The sequence below is a fragment of the Canis lupus genome, chromosome 10 (assembly GCF_003254725.2).
Source record: "Canis lupus dingo isolate Sandy chromosome 10, ASM325472v2, whole genome shotgun sequence".
Lineage (NCBI taxonomy): Eukaryota > Metazoa > Chordata > Mammalia > Carnivora > Canidae > Canis > Canis lupus.
This window is the reverse complement of record NC_064252.1, coordinates 69,712,528-69,735,272: the sequence shown is the minus strand read 5'-3', so window position 1 is coordinate 69,735,272 and position 22,745 is coordinate 69,712,528. Positions and strand designations below refer to the sequence as shown.

Sequence of the window (22,745 nt, the reverse complement as noted above, 5' to 3'; positions counted from 1 at the left end):
AAAGATAAGTATTGAAACTTTGGCCAGAACCAGTATGCTCTTGAGTGTTCATCTCCAACATATACCTTCCTATGTGTTTATAGATGCAAATCTTGTAATACCTGATTTTGAGCTTTATTTTTGTGGAGTATAAATGTAGAAACCTTTTTTTAGGAAGTCAAAGTGAATTGGGCAACAACCCCCAGCAGTCAAAAGAAAGATACAAGCAGTAAGTATATTTTATGCTCTTTGAACATTTGTTTTTATTGTACACAGTAGTTTTATTGTAAAGCATATAAACATCATACATGTTTGCAGTAATGTTTTGATCGTTATCCTAAGATATGATTGAATGTGTTTGTGTTAATAAATTTAAGAACAAATCTAATCTTTGTCATCAGGTAGTACCGTTGTCAGCACACAGCGTTCACAAGGTAATTGTATCTTCTTAAACATAAAATGAAATCTCTTGAAAGGGTATTCACTAACCACTTGAAGTTTTTTTGTTTGATATTGGGGGGAGGTGGGAGGGAGGAGGTCATATTTCTATTTGTCTCTCTGGCAGTATATTTCCCCCTTCTTCCCAGTGTTGACCAAATGTGGCTTGTCCACTATAGTGCTATTTCAAGCTCTCTGACCCCCTTGGTAGCAGCTGATGCCTTAGAAATAATTTCACAAAGGTGAAATTTCACCAACCCCTGCTTCCTTGAGGTCACGATCTGTGCTTCATACCAGATCTTCCGATTGGATTGCTTGAGTTGCTCCTGAAACTGTGTTTCTCAAATGGCAACCCAGTATGTTGCTTAAGGCCTGCCAAATGGGGGTAACTTTTCCAAATATACTTTGTCAAAGTTGATATATGTGTTCCTTTTAAAGTGTTGATCCAACTATTTTGTATTTTTTTTTAAATGTTTCTTTTTTTGAACGTTGTCCTTTAAAAAAAAAAAAAAACTTCACATATGGGATCGTTATTTCTCTCCAATGCTTTTTTAATGGTCTGATATAAAGTGAAGGGATTACTGTTTTCATTCTGTTGCCTTCAGTCTTAGTTCACTTGCACATGGATTCACATAAACTGAATGGTGTAATGTCTGGGCAACCAAAACTGTTGGCTTTTGAGAAAACTGTCAAATACTTTAACATCAAACTGTTGCAATGCAAGGTATTTCTTTGATTGTTCTTCACAAAATATGGTTAAACCAAGTATATCATGTAGCTAGCTTCAGCAAATTGTCTTAACTGAGGCAAATCTAGTCTACATAACTCACAATACCACTATTTTATTTTAATTTTAAAACTCTAGTGGTAAAGTGGATAAATGTAAATAATCACTATTAAAATGGTAATTAAGTATAATTTTTAACAATACTTTTTATGTATTATTAGTTTATTTTCTTAGATCAGTATAATAATTGGCTGTAAGTAGAACTATAACTGTCAGTTTCCAGTTAGATATATCAGTCTTAAAGAGAATCTTTCCTATATTATCACCTTCATTCATTATGTGTAAAATTGATAGAATTTGTATAGATATAGGATAGTATTTTACTTATACTTTATTTAATCCATAAATTAAGATTATTTTATTGAATAGATTTTAGTGTATTTTAAATTCTAAAATATTATTTTTCTTTTCACTTCCCCCTCCTTCCCCTTATAAGATCATTTCCATGTCTTTGTTGGTGATCTCAGTCCAGAAATTACAACTGAAGATATAAAAGCTGCTTTTGCACCATTTGGAAGAATATCGTAAGTAACAGAAGACAAATTTAAACTGATTTTAATTAGAAACAGTCTTATGTAGAAGTAATATGAAAATCTATTATGAATTTTAACCTTTAAATATAATTCGTTATGTTGTTTAGAGACTATTTAAGCTGTTACCAGCCAAAGATTGTTTTCCCATTGATAAATCTTTGGTCTTCAATTATTTTAAAATCCTTTCTTAGGTTAGTATTAGCTCTTAGGAGACAAATCTGCTATTGTACATATTGTTTCTTATGTAAGTGTCTTGCTTAGCTTGGTCATAATCTTTAGTAACCTTGTGGTGTGACTAAGGAATTTAGACCCTTGTGGGGCATTTCTATGATACCATGCATTTTGTTTTAATATATTTTAACAAAAAGAAACCTTAACAATTCAGCATAAAAAAGCAGTTGTTAAATGTTAGTCCTCAGATATCTACCCTTTTGTTATTGTTGTTACTGTTAATAGTAATGCTTTTCAGTATTTTGTGGAGCAGTGTCTTGCTTGCGTTTGTTATTATTTTTTAAAGATTTTATTTATTTATTCATGAGAGACACAAAGAGAGAGGCAGAGACACAGGCAGAGGGAAAAGCAGGCTCCATGTAGGGAGCCTGATGTGGGACTCCATCCCGGATCTCCAGGATCACGCCCTGGGCCAAAGGCAGGCACCAAACCGCTGAGCCACCCAGGGATCCCCCTGCATTTGTTATTAATCGTACAGTTTAGGCCCATTGTAAATATCTCGCGCTAGATAGTGTTCATCATAAAAGAACTTTAATTTAAAAGCATGCCATAGTAGAGTAAGAATAAGTCGATTATAATATTTTCTTAGAAGTACTTGTTGAATTTAGAAAACAGGATATTTGGGTTTCTGGTTGCTTTTTTATTGTTGTTCCAGCTAGAAGAGTAGTAAAAAGGAAACTTTAGCTTTAGTTTGGTTTGAGGAACAGACCAACAGCAGAAAAAGAAGGTGAGGAAAGGCTGGAAAGTAAATCCCAATAGTATTGGTGGTAAATTTGAGGAGTTTTCATTTGAAGAGTTGTAATTCATTGGTAGGAGGATGAAAATAAATAGTGACCAAGGAATGGTCATAAGTAAGGGGCCAACTTTAAAGTCAGTCAAAAGATTAGGGTTATAAATGGACTCTTCTTTTAGGTGACATTTTTCTTTGTGAGAACTGATTAGGAAAATAAGTAAAGTTCTAGTTTCTTGATTGTTCCTTTTGATTGATCTTAGGGTTTTGATGATGGTTAGCTTGCTTTCAGATACCTAGACTGGAAAGTCTTAACCTTTGGCCTCTCGGAAGCTGTGTAAATCTCTGTATACAAAATTTTGTTTGTTTACATTTTGGTATGGAGTATCTTTTTAAGTTTTATCCTATTTTCAGAGTAGTCACAGGACCATAAAAGGATTAAAGAAGGATTAAAGAACCCTGATCTAGATCTTTGCTGCTTCTTCCTTAGAGAATCCTTTCAGAAATAAGTAAGACTTAAATATATTTCAAGGCTAACATATCCTGAAATTTAACTTTAAGAAGAAAAAGATTTTCTAACATTTTAACAGACTCAGTAGCTATTTTATTTAAATGCTTTGATTTTGATTACAGTAGCTTTTCTGAAAACATGGAGATTTTAGTTTGGGATTAGATAAAGAATATTTTAATAATCAATGAGCTTAAGTTAAATGACATTCCAATTTTAATAATGACTTTTTAATCATGGATCAGTAATTTCTTTTTGTTAAATATGTTGGTATCATAATTATAGCCTAGATTTTCTTATGATTGACCATGATTACTGTTGTATATATATTTTTGGTAAGGCTTTTTTTATAACTTACAATTTATAGATTATAATTTTCAGTTGAGGTAATGTATAATGTATACGTTTTAGGCTACCCAAGGAGTTAGTGTTTCTAAATTTAAAAGAATCATTTTCAGTTGGTAGCATCATTTCCTGATTTTTTTTGTTAAAGGAGATAAATTAATAATTATATATTGAAAAATTCCCATGATAGTCATATTCTCTGTAGAGATCCTGCAACAGTACTTAATTTATAGATGGTATACAGTCAGTGGTGGCCTATTAAAATACTTAGTATAAAAAATGTAGTACTTTCTTACCCTAATTTATACAGTTTTATAAGCTATTCCTTGAGCTTTAGGATAGTCTAATAAATTTTGGTATAGAAGTGAATCAGTTACCACATTAAATGCATGTGTACCATACCGATAATTAAGTATTTTTTTGTATTGAGAAGTGACTTGCATTAGTTTTCCCTTTCACCACCACCTCTTTGTCATTTTGACCCTAAACACTTAATAAATCACTCCTAAATTGATCGAAATATGCTTATGTATACTATAAAATTATATTGCATGGCTTTCTGACTTGGGTTTTTGTTGTGAAAGTGCCTGTTTTGTTCATGTGTCCTGAGAGAACAAGCATTGTGACATACCTGGCTAACTTAAAAGCAGATTGCCTGTGAAGCACAATTTGAGTCCAATTTTTTGAGGTATGGAGTTTTAGCTATCATGGCTGGGTTTTTTTACTCAATCTCAAATAATAGGGCTCTGGTTATTTTGCAGAGTATCTCTGAAGAATGGACAGAATTGCCCTGGCTAACTACAAGCTACGGTTCACAGTGGATAAATGTTGGCGTGCTTTTTTACTTTCTGACTTTTTAAAATTTGCTTTTATATCTTATAGTTTCCAATCAATCTTATATGATTGCTATTTTAAAATTCAGTATAAAATCTTTTCTTATATAGTTAAAACTAAAGTGTGTGTCTAGTGTGATTTAGCATTTCTGAAAACATCAAGTTCTCAAAATTTACCCATAGTCCAAAAGGGGGGTGTATCAATTGATCTGAGAAAACAAAATAATTTAATTAATTTAGGAAATATACAGCTTTTTATTCTCTTAGTTTCCAGTTTTCTATTTTAATTTTTTAATGATTAGGTGGTATATAGTGTCAAATAGAAACTTATAGATTGCATGGTTAAAGAAAGCCATTCATCTAATGTGCCTGTGAACCCTATAAATGGTTAAGTAATTTCATATGAATAGCTGCTTTTACCATGCTTAATATTTAAAAGTTTAAAAACTTTTTGAAGTGGGCAGCAGTTTTTGTACAATATATACATCATATATATCTAAGAAGTTATTGATTTGCATGTTTATTAAGCCTCATTTGCTAATACATGATAAATTTTATAGAATAAAAGGTGAATGTGCACTAAAGGTTCATTTTAATGAAGATGAAACATAAAAATGAGTTGTGTATGACATTCTCATTTGATATCCAGAAGAGAGTTTGCAAACCTAAACTTGTGATTATTTCTGATTTCAGAGATGCCAGAGTGGTAAAAGACATGGCAACAGGAAAATCTAAAGGATATGGCTTTGTCTCCTTTTTCAACAAATGGGTAAGCTTAATTAAAAAATACATGAATTGTGCTTTAAGAGTAAAGAATAAAGATAATCATTTTGTTTTAGTAATTATCTTTCATCTGCCATTTGGTCATTTCACTGATAATTAACACTTTGACAAGAGGATATCTTTTTTTCTCCTGTTCGGTCATTTATTCAGCATTTATTTAGCACCTGATGCATGAAAAGTACTAATAACATGTATTCAGAATATAGAAAGTAGAGATGTTTAAATGATCAAAGGTAGGTTTTGAAAATCTCACTTATGTATTTAATTCATTATCTCCCTATTTATATTCTCAAAGTTTATTTTTTTTTAAAGATTTTATTTATTAGAGAGAGAGGCAGAGACACTGGCAGAGAAGCAGGCTTCATGCAGGGAGCCCGATGTGGGACTGGATCCTGGGACTCCAGAATCACTCCTGGGCTGAAGTCGGCGCTAAACCGCTGAGCCACCCAGGGATCCCCTATCAATTGGTTCCTATATAACGTGTTTTACTAAATTATTTTATTTGTAGTAATTTTCCATTGGTTCTTGGGAGTTTTTAAAATATAAAAATCATATTACCTGCAAATCCATATCTTTGTGTTTGTTTTTAAAGATCTTACTTATTTATTCATGAGAGACACAGAGAGGCAGAGACACAAGCAGAGCGAGAATCAGGCTCCATGCAGGGAGCCCAATGCGAGACATAATCTCTGGACCCCAGAATTACAACCCGAGCCTAAGGCAGATGCTTAACTGATTAAGCCACCCAGGCACCCCTTGAACATTTTCTGTACATATAATTGAATATAATATGTTCTTTGCTATTCCCTTGTCCTGTGTCCTCAGTCTTTCCCTCTCCAACGGGTCATTCCCATCAACCAAAAAACATGTTCTAGTATGTATTAATGAAAACCATGCTTGGGGTACCTGACTGGCTGAGTTGGCTCAGTTGTGAGATCAAGCCCCATGTTGGGTATGGAGCCTACTTAAAAAAAAAAAACACACACACACACACACAGGGCAGCGAGGTGGGGTGGGGGGGGTGGTTAGCGCCACCTTCAGCCCAGGGCGTGATCCTGGAGACCCGGGATTGAGTCCCACGCCTGCTTCTGCCTCTGCCTGTGTCTCTGACTCTCTTTCTCTGTCTCTCTCTCTCTCATGAATAAATAAATAAAATCTTTAAAAACACACACACACACACACACACACACACACACACACTTGACCCCATATCCCTTTCCTACCTATCTCCCCATTTTACTGCCGTAATTCACAGACTTCTCAAAAGCTTTGTTTCTGTGGCCCACACTTTTTTATCTCCAATTGACAATCATACATACACACACCCCATAAAAGATATTTTCCCTCTTTTGTGAGTAGTCTTTTTTTTTTAAGATTTTATTTATTTATTCATGAGAGACCCACAGAGAGAGGCAGAGATATAGATAGAGGGAGAAGCAGGCTCCCTGCGGAGAGCCTGATATCGGACTCAATCCCAGGACACCGGGACCGCAACCTGAGCCAAAGGCAGATCCTCAACCACTGAGCCACCCAGGTGTCCCTGAAGTACTCTTTTTGGTTTGTTTGTTTTATTTTATTAAAGATTTTATTTATTCATGAGAGACACACAGAGGCAGAGACACAGGCAGAGAGAGAAGCAGGCTCCATGCAGGGAGCCTGATGTGGGACTCGATCCCAGGACTCCAGGATCACACCCTGGGCTGAAGGCAGACGCTAAACTTCTGAGCCGCCCAGGGATCCCCTTTTGTGAGTAGTTGTATTTGTTTCCTAGGGCTGCTATATCAGTACCATAAGCTGAATGACTTAAAACAATAGAAATTTGTTCTCTCAGAGTTCTGGAGGTAGAAGTCCAAAATCAAGTTGTCATCATGGCCACGTTCTCTCCCAAGGTTCTGTGGAAGAACTCTCCCTTCACAGTTTCTGACAGTAGTCAGCAATCCTTTGTATCCTTGGCTTGTAGCTACATCATTCCAGTCTCTCCTTTTGTCTTCACATGGCCTTCACCCTATTTGTGTCCACATTGTCTTCTTAAAAGGTCGTCATACTGGATTTAGGGCTCTCCTTAATCCAGGATGATCTCATCTTTTTTTTGTTGTTGTTTTTAAGTTTTACTTATTTTTGAGAAAGTGTGTGCATGAGTCGGGGTAGGGGCAGAGAGAATCCTCAAGGAGACTCCCTGCTAAGCATGGAGCCTGACATTGCAGGGCTTGATCCTACAACCCACGAAATCATCACCTGAGCTGAAACCAAGAGTTGGATGCTGAACCCACTGTGCCAGCCAGGTGCCCCTGGGATGATCTCATCTTAACTAATACATCTGTTTCCAGTTTGGATCACATTCACAGTTGGGGGCAGATGGTAGTTAGGACTTTATGTCCGGGATGCCTGGGTGGCTCAGCAGTTGAGCATCTGCCTTCAGTTCAGGCTGTGACCCTGGGGTCCCGGGATTGAGTTCTGCATCGGGCCCCCCACAGGGAGCCTGCTTCTCCCTCTGCCTGTGTCTTTGCGTCTCTGTCTCTCTCATGAATAAAGAAATAAAATCTTAAGGAAAAAAAAAAGGACTTTAATGTCAATTTAAGGGACATAATTCATCCCACAACAGTAAATATGTCATGGAATTCAAACTGATAAGTATGGTAAACAGTGTTTGTTTCTTTTTAAGAATATGCATTTCCGGGCAGCCCGGGTGGCCCAGCGGTTTAGTGCCGCCTTCAGCCCAGGGTGTGATCCTGGACACCTGGGATCGAGTCCCACATCGGGCTCTCTTCATGGAACCTGCTTCTCCCTCTGCCTGTGTCTCTGCCTCTCTCTCTCTCTCTCTCTCTCTCTCTCTCTGTCATGAATAGATAAATAAAATCTTAAAAAAAAGAAGAGACCTCTAAAAAAAAAAAAAGAATATGCATTTCCTTTTTATGTGTCTCAAGAATGGCCTTAACTTTGAATTTGCCTGTTTTCTCATGGTAGGTTCTTTTTTTTTCTTTCATGGTAGGTTCTAAGCCCACATTTGACATACATAAATCAGAATTGCAGCCCATTTACTTTTCAGTCCACCATAAGCTGGCTTTTGTTCTCATTCTGAACAAACAGCTAGGATACTACCACACTACTCATTTCAAGTTTATCACTAGATTTCTGCTTCTTTGGCTCTGTAACAGTACACTTCTGGGATTTCTTCCTTTATCATTGGAAACAATTTTTTAGTCAACTTCTCTAGTAGTTTTTCCTTTACTCAGTTTTCAGATTTTGCTCTTTTTCTAGGATTCTTCTCTCTAGTCTTTCCTCATAACTCTGAAATTCGTATCTCCAATTCACTTTATTTCTTTGTGCTCCATATTTAACAAGTGATTTTCATTTAGATGTCTTAGAGACATCTCAAACTTAATGTATCCTTAATGGGGTTCTTTGTTTCTTTCTCAAACCTGTTTTCCTCCTCCCTCCTGGGTTTCCAATTTCAGTAAATGCTAACACTATCCTCCCTGCTGCTCAAGAAGGAACATAGGAGTTATCTTTGATTTCCTCCCCTTTTACTTACTGTGCATCACCACAATTCTTGAGTCTTCCTATAGGTGATATCCACTGCTGTGGGTGTTGCTTTAGTCTCAAAGTGTCTTTTTCCTCTTATTACCCTTTTCCCTAAACCATTCCCTTTCTAGTGCTAATTATGGCCTTGTTAAAACATAAATCAAATCATGACAATCTCTAACTTAAAATCTTTTAGTTTTTTCCTCTGGCACCCATTTTAGCTCACTAGATTCCACTGAAACTAATTATCTTTACCATGCTTTTTTTTCATAGGACGCCTGGGTGGCTCAGTGGTTGAGAGTCTGCCTTTGACTCAGGCCGTGATCCTGGAGACCCAGGATCGAGTCCCATGTCAGGCTTCCTGCGTGGAACCTGCCTCTCCCTCTGCCTGTGTCTCTGCCTCTGTCTCTCTCTCTCTCTCTCTCTCTCTCTGTGTGTGTGTGTCTCTCTCATGAATGAATCAGTAAATAAAATCTTTAAAAAAAAAAAAGAACATGCTTTTTTCAGATACATACCAAATCTTTCCTGCCATAACACACTTTGCAAAGCTTTTCTCTACAAGGGCTTTCTTCCCTAATGTTTTCACTTAGCTAGCCCCTATTCCTCTCAGTTTCAACATAAATAATATATTTCAGAGAGACCTTCTCTAATTATGCTAAATTAGATCCCAAAGCCCATGTTCTCTGTCATCCTTTTGTGTCTGTCATGGCATTTACCACAATTTGTGATGTTTATTGTGGCCCCAAAAGAATGTCAGCCCTGGCACCAGAGACCATGTCTGTCTCATCAATTGGTGAATTCTTAGTGCTTAATCTGCTGCCTAGAATATGATAGCTATTTAGGGTTTACTTGTAGAGTGAATGAAAAACCAAATACTGTCATTAGTTTGTTGGATTGTGTAAAGTGAGATTTTGCACCCATAATAGTTATTACATGAACTTTATAGTAGTTAGAATAAGGGCTTTGAGGTAATTAACATTCCCAAAGTCTGATACCCAAATGAAAGATAATTTAAAAGCACCGTTGCATTTTAGGAAACATATCATATATGGTATATTTTATACAGCATTTTCATTCAGTAGACATTTGTGAAAAGCAACTGAATTTTCTCTACTGCTAATAGTCTTTCAACATCAATTAATGGTGGCTTCTTTGTCATTTCTAATGTGCGGAACAGGATGCGGAAAACGCCATTCAACAGATGGGTGGCCAGTGGCTTGGTGGAAGACAAATCAGAACTAACTGGGCAACCCGAAAACCTCCAGCTCCAAAGAGTACATATGAGTGTAGGTGTATTGGAGAAGAAAAGGAAATGTGGAATTTTGGAGAAAAATACACTAGATTTTAAATGTTAGAGCTGTTCCCGGAGACTTATTGCAGAAATAGATGAGAAGCAAATCAAGACTACTGTTCAAAATGTACTTAGTTTTCATTTTTGTAATCTTAAATAAATGATTATCTCTAATGTCAAGTCTCCTATTAAATAGAGAATATTAAGTAATTTTTTTAGATATTGTTGGGGGTGTTTAATCCTCAAATGTATTATGTGTTACATAAGCATTTTAGTCAAGGTAAAAATTACCATTACAGTAGTGTAATTGATGCTGCTTTTCTGTTTCTGAACATTTTATTTAATGAATTTAAAATATTAAACTTTTCCCTCCTCAGCAAACACCAAACAGCTATCCTATGATGAGGTTGTAAATCAGTCTAGTCCAAGCAACTGTACTGTATACTGTGGAGGTGTCACTTCTGGGCTGACAGGTATGGAAACCTTAACTGTATGGCACCTTGAGGATAATTTTTTAACTGAATGCTTGATGTTTATAGGATTTTATATAACTTGGTGTGGTTTGTTTTTGTATTTTGTCTAACAGAACAACTAATGCGTCAGACTTTTTCGCCATTTGGACAAATAATGGAAATTCGAGTCTTTCCAGATAAAGGATATTCATTTGTTCGGTATGAGTAGTTTAAAAAACAAAACAAAACTTTTTCCCCCCCAAAATCATTTTGAATATTTAACTTAGTAGTTTTCTTAAAAATTTACCTTGGCTTAAAAAAAAAAAAAATTTATCTTGGATAAAAAAAAATTGAGATTTCTCTAGCATTTAGCAGTATTTGCTGCTGTTTTTTTAATGGCGCCCTCCTTATAACCACAAGATCAAGAAGACATTCTCTATTAAAATAAATTTCTCCAGAACTACAAGATTCTTGAAAAAATATACCAAAGAAAATAGACATCTTAACATGTTTATTTGTGTGAACTGCCTGTTTACCTCAGGCTCAGCTTGATTTTTTAAAATAAGTTTTATTCATAAGTAAACAGTTTATATTGGTGATTCTTAATATTGTTTTCAATAGGTTCAATTCCCATGAAAGTGCAGCACATGCAATTGTTTCTGTTAATGGAACTACCATTGAAGGTCATGTTGTGAAATGCTATTGGGGTAAAGAAACTCTTGACATGATAAATCCTGTGCAGCAGGTGAGAGGGTTCTTGACTTTGGACAGTAATTGCTGGGGTGATAGGTTATTTTAAAATGAAATTATTGATAATCCTTGGTAATAGTTTCTAGTTAAAATGATAATATATAAGGGCTCTTAACATTTGGTAGATTTATTCACATACTATTTGGAAACTCACAAATGTGTTTGATTCATTTGAAACAAAAGCTATAAATATATTTAGAACCTTGGCATTTTCTTCTAGATTTTGCTACTTTTGTTTTTCCAGGCAGCTTTACTGGTTTAAATGTGAACCCATAAAAATTTCTCTGAAGGGATGCCTGGAGTGGCTCAGTCAGTTAAGCATCTGACTCTTGATTTTGGTTCAGGTCATGATCTCAGGGTGATGAAATCAAGCCCCAGCTCTGTACTGGGTGTGGAGCCTGCTTAAGATCCCCTTTCTTGCACGTTCTTGTGCTTTCTCTCTTAAAAAAAAAATTCTGTGAAGAAACTGTAAATGGAGCACAGACAGGCATAAGGAAATCTAAACTATATAAACTATATGGAATAAGTAATCTTTTATATCTTCCCTTTCTATTTTAGTTACAAAACACTGAAACATTGTACAGTTTAATATTTATTATGGAGACATTACCTACTGCCTTATAAAGAGTGTGTCATTAGAGCATCGCGTAGAGAGTTACATCAGTATAACCTCACTTTTTTTTTTTTTTTAAGCATCCATCTTACAGACTCTTGTTTATCCTTTCATTTTAATTGCATTCATGGCCTTATATGTTATGGCTATACGTTTGTGGTATATTAGGACAGTATGTGTACATATAACTTCAAATAATATTAAATTACCTGTTATGATTTTATTTAATAGCAGAATCAAATTGGATATCCACAAGCTTATGGCCAGTGGGGCCAGTGGTATGGAAATGCACAACAAATTGGCCAGTATATGCCTAATGGTTGGCAAGTACCTGCATATGGAATGTATGGCCAGGCATGGAATCAACAGGGATTTAAGTAAGCATATTTGCTCTTTTCCTTTATTATTAGCATTTGAAAAGTTAAGGACTTAGGAAAAGATTTTAAGTACTTAGTAGGCAATGTGGTCCTCTGTCTAAGGCAAGTTTCAGCCTTTGAAGGACTTAGTTTAGAGCTGTTTCTAATTTATAGTTTTAAGTATATTTCTTTAAAAATTGTCTGGAAATGAACTGCCCTGAGGCATAACCAATGTTAAAAGAATTTTGGTAATGCTGGATAATGAATCAACTAATATTTAAGGAAGAAAATGAGAGCTTAATAATTGCTAAGTTTTTTATGTGACCTCTGATCATTTAGCCATTCTTGGATACAGTTATTTTGATGCTAATAGTTTTATTCGTTCTGCTTTTTTTTGTTCTGTGCTAAAGGGTTGGTTTATACATTAATATGTATATTTATACATTAATATGGGTACTTCTTGTAACAAGTTTGTGCCCCATGTTGGTGTAGCATTTACTTAAAAATAAAATATCTAAAAAATATATAAGTGAAAGAACCTTATTTGTAATGTTGAAAAATATTATGAGCTTACATACGCTAATAATTAATTTCTTCTTTGAGTAATATAAGTGGCAGTCTCTATTGTACCAAATGATGAGTTTCTTTCAGGTAGTGGTTTGTTCAGTGTATGTCTAACCCAGATGCACAGTTTTCCTTTCTGAGGTTAGAAATGAGTATTTTCTGAATTCAAAGGGAATAAATGTTTACAGGTAAAGGGGTTTTGTTTTTTCATTTTTTAGCTATATTAAACTAACAAAAGTAAACTGTACAAATTAAACCTATGAGGATGCTTGTTTTTAAGAGAAAAAACTTTTGCCTTTGTTTTCCCTGGCATAACCATTATTATTATATTTAGGCTTAAGTGTTTTTTCCATGTATAATGTTATTTTTTCTCGGCATTTTAACCAGTGGATTCCCCCTCCTCTCTGCTTCTTTCACATTTTCTACCAGTCAAACACAGTCTTCTGCACCGTGGATGGGACCAAATTATGGAGTGCAGCCACCTCCAGGACAGAATGGCAGCATGTTGCCTAATCAGCCTGCAGGGTATCGAGTGGCAGGGTATGAAACCCAGTGAAAAAGGACTCCATAATCTAAAGCCAGTGGCTTGAGGCTACAGGGAGTGTAGTAAAGCCGTTGTTTACTTAAAGATTTATCAAATCAGTCAGTGCAAATGTCAGATACAATGTATTTATTTAAAAGATTCATTTTTTAATCATGAAATTACTTATCATCCACATTGTTTTAAAAAGAAACAAGATGCTGGATGTCTGCCAATTTTTGCCTTCATTACCTTTTTTGATAAAGTTTCTCAGATCCTTGTTTCAAATACAAATGCAGGGATTGCTGCCACTTTTTTAAAAGTAAGAGGCAGAAAATTGCACAATGTTGAACTTTTTTCCACTAAAGTAGCGTGCAGTTCTAGTTTGCATTCCTGATATGATTTAAAACATGTAATATAAAGATGTTAAAAAAATGAAGAACCAAAACTGTGCAGAGTCTAGAAGTTCTTTGTAATCTTCAGCTTGTGCACAATTCTGTTTTAGGGGGGTTTTTTTTTGTTTTTTTTTTTTTTAAGGCATTGTTTGAACTGTCCCATCCTCCACTGTTTTCCCTTTGGGGTTTTAAAGTATAAATTATTAGTTTACATCATTTTTGTAACTACATTTTTCACAAATTTGTCTTGCCTTATTAAATTTCTGTAAAATATACTTAAATGGAAAAAAATGACGTTCACTTAGATTGAAAACTTTTCTCAGATGGATTGATAATTGCATTCATTTTGTGTTTTATATGAGAAGGTGCCTCAAGAATTCCCTCTTGGATTTGTTTAAAGGATTTTTATCTTCTGTGATAAACTTTGCTGTGTACCAGGAAATATAAAAACAAAAACTTGCTACTAAAGAAAATCTCTGAAATGTGAGAAGTTCTTATGAGCCCGTGTTAATTTCATGTGTCAACTTCTACATTTACGTGTATTGTTTCATTCTGTAAAATGTTTTAGCAATTTAATATTTTGCACAGTTAGCAAGCTTTGTATGTCATTTCCTTCTTAAAGGCATCGTGCAGAGTTGACAGGAGATTTATAAGGTTTTAAGTTGTTTGCATGTGAATATCAAATACACACTTTGGTAGTCTTTGAATACAAAGTCATCTGCTCTTGTTTTTCAAGAATTTTGAGACACAAAGTTGTATGTAAAGGAATATGTTAATTTGCCATTTTCTAGTTATATTTACTCAAAAAGAGTAAATCAACTTAATTTTAATATGTACAAATGATAGCTGTGAAACTGTAGACTATCCTATATCAGGCTTGGGGTTCGTTGTGAACTTCAAAGTTAGCCTGAAGGACCAGCCGGGCAAAGCATTTTTTAAATGTTCAGAGGCCAAAAGATAAACAAAAAAAAAAAAAAACCTTAAAATCCTACCTCCTTAAACAGCCTTCAAAGAGGAGAATCCTCAGTGCAATCATTATTTTTATTCTTTTGGTACCTGTTTTCCCGGAGTTCCCAATTTTATTATTTTGGGGTGGCTCCGAGCATTAAGAGGTTTAATCTTTGATGGCATTGTTCTAGTTTTAAAATTTCTAGTACATTTCAGAGTCTCTTAGAAGAGTCGTGGGAGATTTCGTTTTGTTTTCAGTGAAAGTCACAGACTTCCTTCTTCCTTTACTCACAAAGGGGAAGAGTCCCCCATATACATATTTGGATGGTTTGTTGTTTTTAAGACCTTCAGAGAGCTCCTAGCATTTAGTAACAGAAAAGGCCTGTGAAATCTTAACTTTCCTGGCCTTGTCTCTTCCAGATAGGAGCAAATTAAGCTGGTCTCTAAAGCCAATATTCATGTAAACCAGAGCCCAGGAAAGACAGCTCATAAGTGTATAATTCTCTGGAGCTCAATTCTATGCAGTTGTACTGATGTTTAAGTCACTGTGTATTTTTAAGTGTTGATACATTAAAAGTTGCTTTATGGAAGATGAGTAAATTTTTTAAATACTTGGGAATTTTATTTCCTTGTTAACTTCTACAGATCAGGGCATGCAACCAGAAGCAGCTTAAATGAAATACTCAAAAATAAAATATCAGGAAGCTATTTTTCGATTCTTCTGGTTTATGTTTCTATTTTAGGACCCTCATTTTTCTTAGTCAAAAATATTTTGTTTCCTGTACATCTGTGGACTGCAGGGTAAATTATTTGGACATAAGTAATTTAAGCAAAAGTATAGTTTTCTTTGATCGACTATCTCAAGTAACACTTATTAGCCAATATATTTTCTTATTGCACAAATCTTAAAGTGTACATTGACTACTTTTTGAGAAGAAAGTGGTATTTCTCAAAAAGTGACTACTGAACAAATGGACATTTCAGGAACATTGATAACTTTGGTTTAAATCTTACTCCTAGTGTTAAATCATTTAAAGTTTTTTTTTTTTTTTTTTTTAGTCTAAAAATCATACTGGTATCAGGTAAGAAAATTAAAGTTTTGAAAATGGTTTCGTTCTCTGCAATATGCATTCAGATTTTACTATAAAATACATCTGGTACTGTAAAGAACCTGAAGTGATTAACACTTAATGGGTCGTTAATCCAGTATTCTTTGCCCTGACTGTTTGGATATTAAAGTTCCTTTATGTTTTCTATAATCTGTGGGATTTTCTTGCAGTGATTATTGTGTGTGAAAGATTTTTCTTTTTAGTCTAGCCATACTGTTATATTCACTCAGGTATTTGTTAGCTTTTTTTTAAAAAAATCTTATTCCAGAAATCATGGTTTGCATTTGGTACTGTTTAATACCACAAAGAATTGGCATTCTGTAGATTTATCTCATTATGAAACCAGGATCTCATTTTCCTTGTTGATGTTATCTTCCTGTTGAAAATGAGTTACACATTCTAGTTTTATTCTCCTGTTTTGTCCCTGTGTTTGCTCGTCTGCTTTTGTATGTGCGTTAGATTTCAGTGGACATTTGAGAAGGCAGTTGGTAGGGACTAGATTATATTTACAAAGAGAATTAGGTTTACTAAGTACTGTGGGGTGCTCTTGAGGTTATGGTTAAATTGGAAAAGTAAAATGTGTTTGTAGGAATGAAAAAGCAGATCTGGGCTTTTAAAGCAGTCCCTGTCTTTAGGGACACCTGGCTGGCTCAGTTGTAGAACTTGTAACATTTGATCTTGGGGTTGTGAGTTCAAGCCCCACATTGAGTAGAGATAACTTTAAAACATGTACAACAGTGAAAGTGATGATTTCTAAAGTCAAAATCATTTTTTTGTAGAGAGTTATTTCATCTTTTCCAGTCACTGCATTTTGACTGTTGTATTTAGAACTATAAGAACCTGGGCAGCCCGGGTGGCTCAGCAGTTTAGCGCCGCCTTCAGCCCAGGGCATGACCCTGGGGACCCGAGATCGAGTCCCACGTCGGGCTCCCTGCATGGAACCTGCTTCTCCCCCTGCCTGTGTTTCTGCCTCTCTCTCTGTCTCTCATGAATAAATAAATAATAAACAAAACCTTTAAAAAACTGTAAGAACCTACCTTCCATAACAACACATTTTAATTTAAAAGCCTTAATAAAATGTTTATGAATGTGTTTCAATTAAATAAGATTTTATATTAGGCCTCTGAAGTTGGAGGCAGCTGAAGTTGTTCTGACAGTAATTCAACTTAAAAAGGAAAAACTAGACCTCCAACTAAGGATTGTTAGGGTAGGAATAGTGATTAAGCACAATTTTACTAGGTTAATGAGATTCCTAGCCCATTATCCTTGTTCGGCTCTAAAATACCAATAGCCGCACTTGTGTAGATCATGCGGGCTTTGGAGGATCTTTATATGGAAAAAATAAACAACTTTTGTTTTTTTGTTTTTGTTTTAAGATTTTATTTATTCATGAGAGACACAGAGAGAGAGAGAGAGAGAGGCAGAGACACAGGCAGAGGGAGAAGCAGGCTCTGTGCAGGGAGCCTGATGCGGGCCTCGATCCCGGGACCCCAGGATCACGCCCTGGGCTGAAGGCAGACACTCCACCACTGAGCCACCCAGGGATCCCCAAAATAAACAGTTTTTGAAAGAAAAGACAGATGCTGACATTTGATGGTCCCCACCAAAAAACTAGCTGGTCACCAATCCCCTCACAGTGGAGAATGCCAGTCACTAAGCCCTGCTCACGTACATACCTTCTCCAAAGAGGTGTTCGGTGTTTCACTTTTAAATAAAGACAGCTAGTAGTAGTAGTGCTTTCAGAACTTTGAATTATATATCCGATGACACTTTATACACACATGCACTATCATGGATGACCATAGAATAAACATTTTTAGACCTGCAACTTAGAGGATTTTCTTCCTTGAATTCCCTAGTTCTCAGTTACTGGGTAAGCTCCATAAAAACGAGAGATCAAAACGTCTAGCAATGGGACCTGGCGTGGGAGTCCTGGAGAACAGCTGTGAAGCGATGTGGCAGCCAGTCCAGAATGATGGTCAGAGGGCTCAGGCTCAGCTTGGTCATCTGAGGTGTGGGCTACGTAGGTAATTAGAGAATGAGCCATTTTACACGGTGGAGGGTGTAGGAAGACTTGTGTTGGAAGAAAATCAGGCAAGTGACAAAAGGCAATTGTCAGGAGAAACATCCTTCCAGAAGGGAAACCACCTTCCCTTCCTGGGCCAGATACACATACTAAGGTATTTCAGAAGCTTTCCTGGATTACGTTAGAAAATATTTGTATTCTTCCACTGCTTAGAATATTGTATGTTGGATTTCCTCTACCTATCTTCTGTTTCTATCAATTGTTCTTAGTCTTTTTATCTTTGTTTGCTTTTCTCATTTCTAATAACTGTTCCTTAACATGCTTCGTGTGGTCTCCAGATTCACTTGTGCCCCCTTTAACGTAGTCTTCATTTCCGAAATGGTTTCTTTTAATCCCTTTCACCTGTTTCACACATCAACCCACTTGCCTCCCCTCTGGCAACCATCAGTTCTCTATAGTTAAGAGTTCAGTTTTTTTGGTTTGTCTTTTTTTCTTTGTTTCTTAAATTCCACATACAAGTAAAATCACATATAAGACAAATCATTTGTGTTTCTGACTCCTTTCACATAGCATTATTCTCTAGATCCACTCATGTTGGCAAGTGGCAATATTCTTTTTCACAGCTGAGTAGCATTCATCATGTGTGGGATGTGTGTGTTTACACGTGTGTACCACACATCTGTATCCATTGATATATCATTGGGCACCTAGGCTGCTGCCATAGTTTGGCTATTATAAAAAATGCTGCAATAAACCCAGGAGGCATATATATTTTTTGAATTAATATTTCCACATTCCTTGGGAAGATACTTAGCAGTGGAATTACTGGATCATATGGTAATTCTGTTTTTAGTTTTTTGAGGAACCTCTATACTGTTTGCCACAGTAGCTTCACAATTTGCACTCCCACCAGCAGCGCGTGAGGATTCCTTTTTCTCCACGTTCTCGCCAGCATGTTTCCTGTGTTTTTTATTTCCACCATCCGGACACACGCAAGGAATTCTTATGTTTCTTAGCTGCATTTGCTTCATTTAGTGTTTTTTAATTCATGTTAGAATGTTGATATATTTGCAGCTGCTTTGTGGGAACATTTTTCATGTCTTTTCCTTAGGGAAACTAGGTAAGGTTTGCTATTTCATATTTTTTTTAATTTCATATTTTTAATTAGAGCATCTGCACAAGTGCTGTGTTTATTCATTTCTGCTTATTTGTATTTGAAACTGTTTGGAGAATGAAGGAGAGGAACCCCGTCCAGTTTTCTCACCTCCCTCTGGCTACAATGAATTCCCTCCCTTGGGATATGACCTTGTTCAGAAGTTATGTGCAGGCTCTCAGCTCCCTGGATTCCTTCATCTGCTACATTAAGACCTAATGCCTGTGTTTCAAGGAGATCCCCTAACTTGCTTTCTGAAAGACCTCTGGACCCCAGGCACTTTACACATCTCCCTCCCTTCTCCACTGCTCCCAGCACTCACACAGTTGTTCGGTCCTCACTGCAGTCTCCACGCAGGGTGAATATTTGCAGAGTGAGACCTGCCATCAGTATCCCACTCATCCCACTCTTGGTACACTGCACTCTGGTGGCCTCCCATGCATTACCACTCGGTGTGGAACTTCTAAGTTTTCTCTGCCCTCTTAGTGTCACCTAAGGTAGTGTTTGGGGGGGATTCATGGTCCTATGTTTTCCTTGTTGCTCTCCGTGGTTTCTAGGAGGGATAGAGAGACCCAGAACCAGGCGGCTAACATGTTTATACAGAATCAAAAGCCCAAAAGAATCTTTTAAACAAGTAAATTCGATTGTGACACACATACACACCCCTACTTGAAAGTTTTTGCTTCAAATTGCATTTAAGATGTCATCTAAAGTCTTTAATAAGGAGGGCGCCTGGCTGGCTCAGTGGGCAGAGCATGAGATTTAATTTTGAGGTTGTGAGCTCAAGCCCCAGGTTGGGTGTGAAGATTAAAAATAAAATCTTTTTTAATAAATTAGTATGGTCTGCATTGCTTTCTGTGCATTTTGTATTTTCCAACTTCACAGCAAGTCATTCTCCACTCTCCCCTAAGCCTTTCTGCTCCCCACTCCTCTCCTGAAGTTTTTTTTTTTTTTAAACTTTATTTTATTCATAAGAGACAGAGAGAGGCAGAGACAGAAGCAGGGACCCCACGCGGGACTCGATCCTGGGTCTCCAGGATCACATACTGGGCTGAAGGCGGTGCTAAACCACTGAGCCATCTGGGCTGCCCTATCTTGAAGTTTCTTTTTTTTTTTTTTTTGAAGTTTCTTGAATAAGTAAACACTTCATGTCAGGAGAGAGAGACCAACACTAAAACTTTGAAAAGGAAATTTTAATATAAATAGTTGCTAAATAGTAAGAGGTGGTTAACTACTAAAAGGGATAAAACAAGGACTGTTAAAGGGATCCAGAAGTCGCAGGTGAAAAAACCTACCAGCTACAGTGAAGGAACTGGGAGTTTAGGAGAGCCTTGAGACCTCTCCAAAGGGGACTTGGTTACCACAGAACGTGGAGCCTGGTGAAGAAACATGCCGGAGGGCGTGGGCTGGAGAGGTCCTTCGCTGTTGGCCAGAAAGCACGAGCAGGTTGGAACTGGTCAATGGCAATGATCCACCTGTGAGGGAAGTGTCTTCCCACCACCATCTCCTCCCATTGTTCCCCAGTGCCCTCTGACCAAGCCCAACAGGGAGCCAACAGGCAAAAGAGATGTTTGGCAAAACCAAGTAAAGAAGGGTGGATTGGGAACGGAGACTCCTATCCTGGGGCCTTGCCACCTGAATCCCTTTTGCCTGCTTTGTCTTCAAGTCTCTACTTAAATGTCACTTCCTCTAAAAGGCATTCCTTTACCCCCAATCTAAATCATAAATCAGTAGCTTCTCAAACCATCTTACAAAGCTTTTCCTTTATAGCATCCGTGATAATTTTTAATTAAATACAGTTGACCCTTGAACAATAACAGGTTAGGAACACCAACCCCGCTGCACAGTCGAAACTATGTATAATCTGACTTTCCCAAAGCAACTATTAATAAGCCTACTGTTGATTGGAAGACTTGCCAATAATATAGTTGATCAACACATAATTTTTAAGTAATAAATATATATTGTATTTTTAAAGTAGGCCCCACACCCACCATGGAGCCCAATGTGGGGCTTGAACTCCTAACCCTGAGATAAAAGATCTGAGCTGAAAGGAGTCAGGCACTTAACCTACTGAGCCATCCAGGTGCCACTACATTCTATTCTTACAACAAAGAAAGCTAGAGACCATGAGAGACTCCTGACCCTGGGAAACGGATGCGGAAGGGGAGGCGGGTGGGCGGGTGGGGTGACAGGGCCGGGCACTAAGGAGGGCATGTGATGGGGTGAGCACTGAGTGTTATACTATATGTTGGCAAATTGAATTTAAAAAAATTATAAGAGAAAATACAGTACTACACTGTATTGAAAAAAACGTGCATATAAGTGGACCCACACTATTTAACCACATTCAAGGGCCAATTGGTGTTTTCATTTTTTCGATTATATTTTTAAACTTGTGTCCTTCAAAATAAACTTGTGTTCTTCAGTAAACGGAAAGCTGGCGTCCATTTCCTCCAATACCATATTATGTCCGGGAACCCGCTAAATAATAGGTGCTTGCTCAGCACATGTTTGTTGGATTTAATTGATTGCTATCTCGTACAATCTGATTGTGACCAAATGGCTTTTCTACCATGTGCTGCTGATACTACGGGCTAGAACACTGGGCGGGAGGTGAGAAGAGCTAAAACTGAAAGACCAAGTCAGGGCCGATTCTTTGTGCTATGCCAAGTAACTTGGACGTTTTTTAATCCTAAAGATCCTAGGGATCCATTGATCTAATTTGTGTTTAGGTCAAGATGTGTCCCAGGCTCCTGGCTTGAGCAATCAGATGGATGGCGGAGTAGGGAAAGGAAAAGGCGCCCCTTTGTGAGGGCAAGTAAGACTAGAAGCTAGTTAGAGGGCAGAAGAGAGCCAGGGAGTTCCCGCCTTCAGCATGTGCAGCTCAGATCTGTGTGACAGAAATAACTAGCCGGTAAGGATACAGAATTTAGGAGGGAGATCCAGGCTGAAATTAGGCCTCTGAGTCTTCAGCATTTAGGTGACAGTTGGAAATCCGTGGAATGGAAATCGCCCAGAGAGATGCTAGAGGGAGAAAAACTCCTAGGTTCACCAGTGTTTTCAGGTGCAGAGGCAGAGAGGCTTGCAAAGGAGAATGAGAAGGAGCTACCTGACGGGTGGGGGAAATAAAGAGTCCTGGTTGTGGCAGAAATCACGGAGGAAACACTTCAAGGAAATAGTCTAGTGTGTCAAATACTGCAGGAAGGAAAAATACAAGAGGTGTGTGTGGGGGGAAAAACTCCACTGGATTTAGCAATAAGGAAGTACCTTTAAAATGAGGATTTTCGGGCAGCCGGGGGTGGCCCAGCGGTGGAGCATCTGCCTGGGGCCCAGGGCGTGACCCCGGGGTCACGGGATCGAGTCCCCCGTCGGGCTCCCTGCGTGGAGCCTGCTTCTCCCTCTGCCTGGGTCTCTGCCTCTCTCTCTCTGTGTCTCTCATGAATAATTAATTAATTAATTAATTAATTAAAAATATGCATATATAATCAAAGCAGAAACGCTGAACTGGAAACACCTCGTGGTAGCGTGCCCTTGTCCCGTTTCCTCCGGTCTGGACCCCGGTCCCATCAGCAGGCCGCAGGGACCCGCCGGCCTTGCCTACCCCCGGGTAGCGGGCGACCCGCAGCTAGGCCGGGGCCCCGGCTGGGCGGACACGCAGGTTTTACAGCCAACGCCCCGGGGGGCGAGTCTTCCCCGACAAGACGCCGAGTCGCAGCCAACGCCTGCTGATGATGCACAGAATTTATGACGATTTGTGCTGCGATTACCGGTGAATTCTACACCAAACAGAGCGCTCTCGGGGCTGAAGCCTCCCGCCCAGCCTGCAACCGCAGGGGACGCCGCGCAGCACCCCCGCCGCCCGCTCCGCGCAGACTC

The 22,745-nt window shown here is 37.6% G+C and overlaps 1 protein-coding gene and 1 long non-coding RNA gene across 32 annotated transcripts in view; one reads left to right on the top strand and one right to left on the bottom strand.

The window, feature by feature from the left end:
* Positions 1 to 15,837, top strand: part of TIA1 (TIA1 cytotoxic granule associated RNA binding protein) — a 31,057-nt gene extending 15,220 nt beyond the window's left edge. For 4 of the 31 annotated variants that reach the window (XM_025470816.3, XM_025470807.3, XM_025470793.3 and 1 more), the window contains 10 exons: positions 154 to 208; positions 381 to 413; positions 1,641 to 1,728; positions 5,078 to 5,153; positions 9,867 to 9,975; positions 10,358 to 10,453; positions 10,567 to 10,651; positions 11,054 to 11,177; positions 12,027 to 12,172; positions 13,145 to 15,837. In XM_025470816.3, coding sequence (XP_025326601.1) covers positions 154 to 208; positions 381 to 413; positions 1,641 to 1,728; positions 5,078 to 5,153; positions 9,867 to 9,975; positions 10,358 to 10,453; positions 10,567 to 10,651; positions 11,054 to 11,177; positions 12,027 to 12,172; positions 13,145 to 13,271 — 939 coding nt within the window. In that variant the 3' untranslated portion in view covers positions 13,272 to 15,837. The other 27 variants (XM_035696010.2, XM_025470825.3, XM_049115603.1 and 24 more) reach the window with 19 other exon arrangements.
* Positions 15,610 to 22,127, bottom strand: LOC125755973 (uncharacterized). The gene is made up of 2 exons (XR_007413663.1): positions 21,979 to 22,127; positions 15,610 to 21,893 (listed from the first exon to the last, which is right to left on the bottom strand). It is a non-coding gene; the product is annotated as an uncharacterized LOC125755973 (long non-coding RNA).
* Between the last annotated feature and the right edge of the window lie 618 nt (positions 22,128 to 22,745).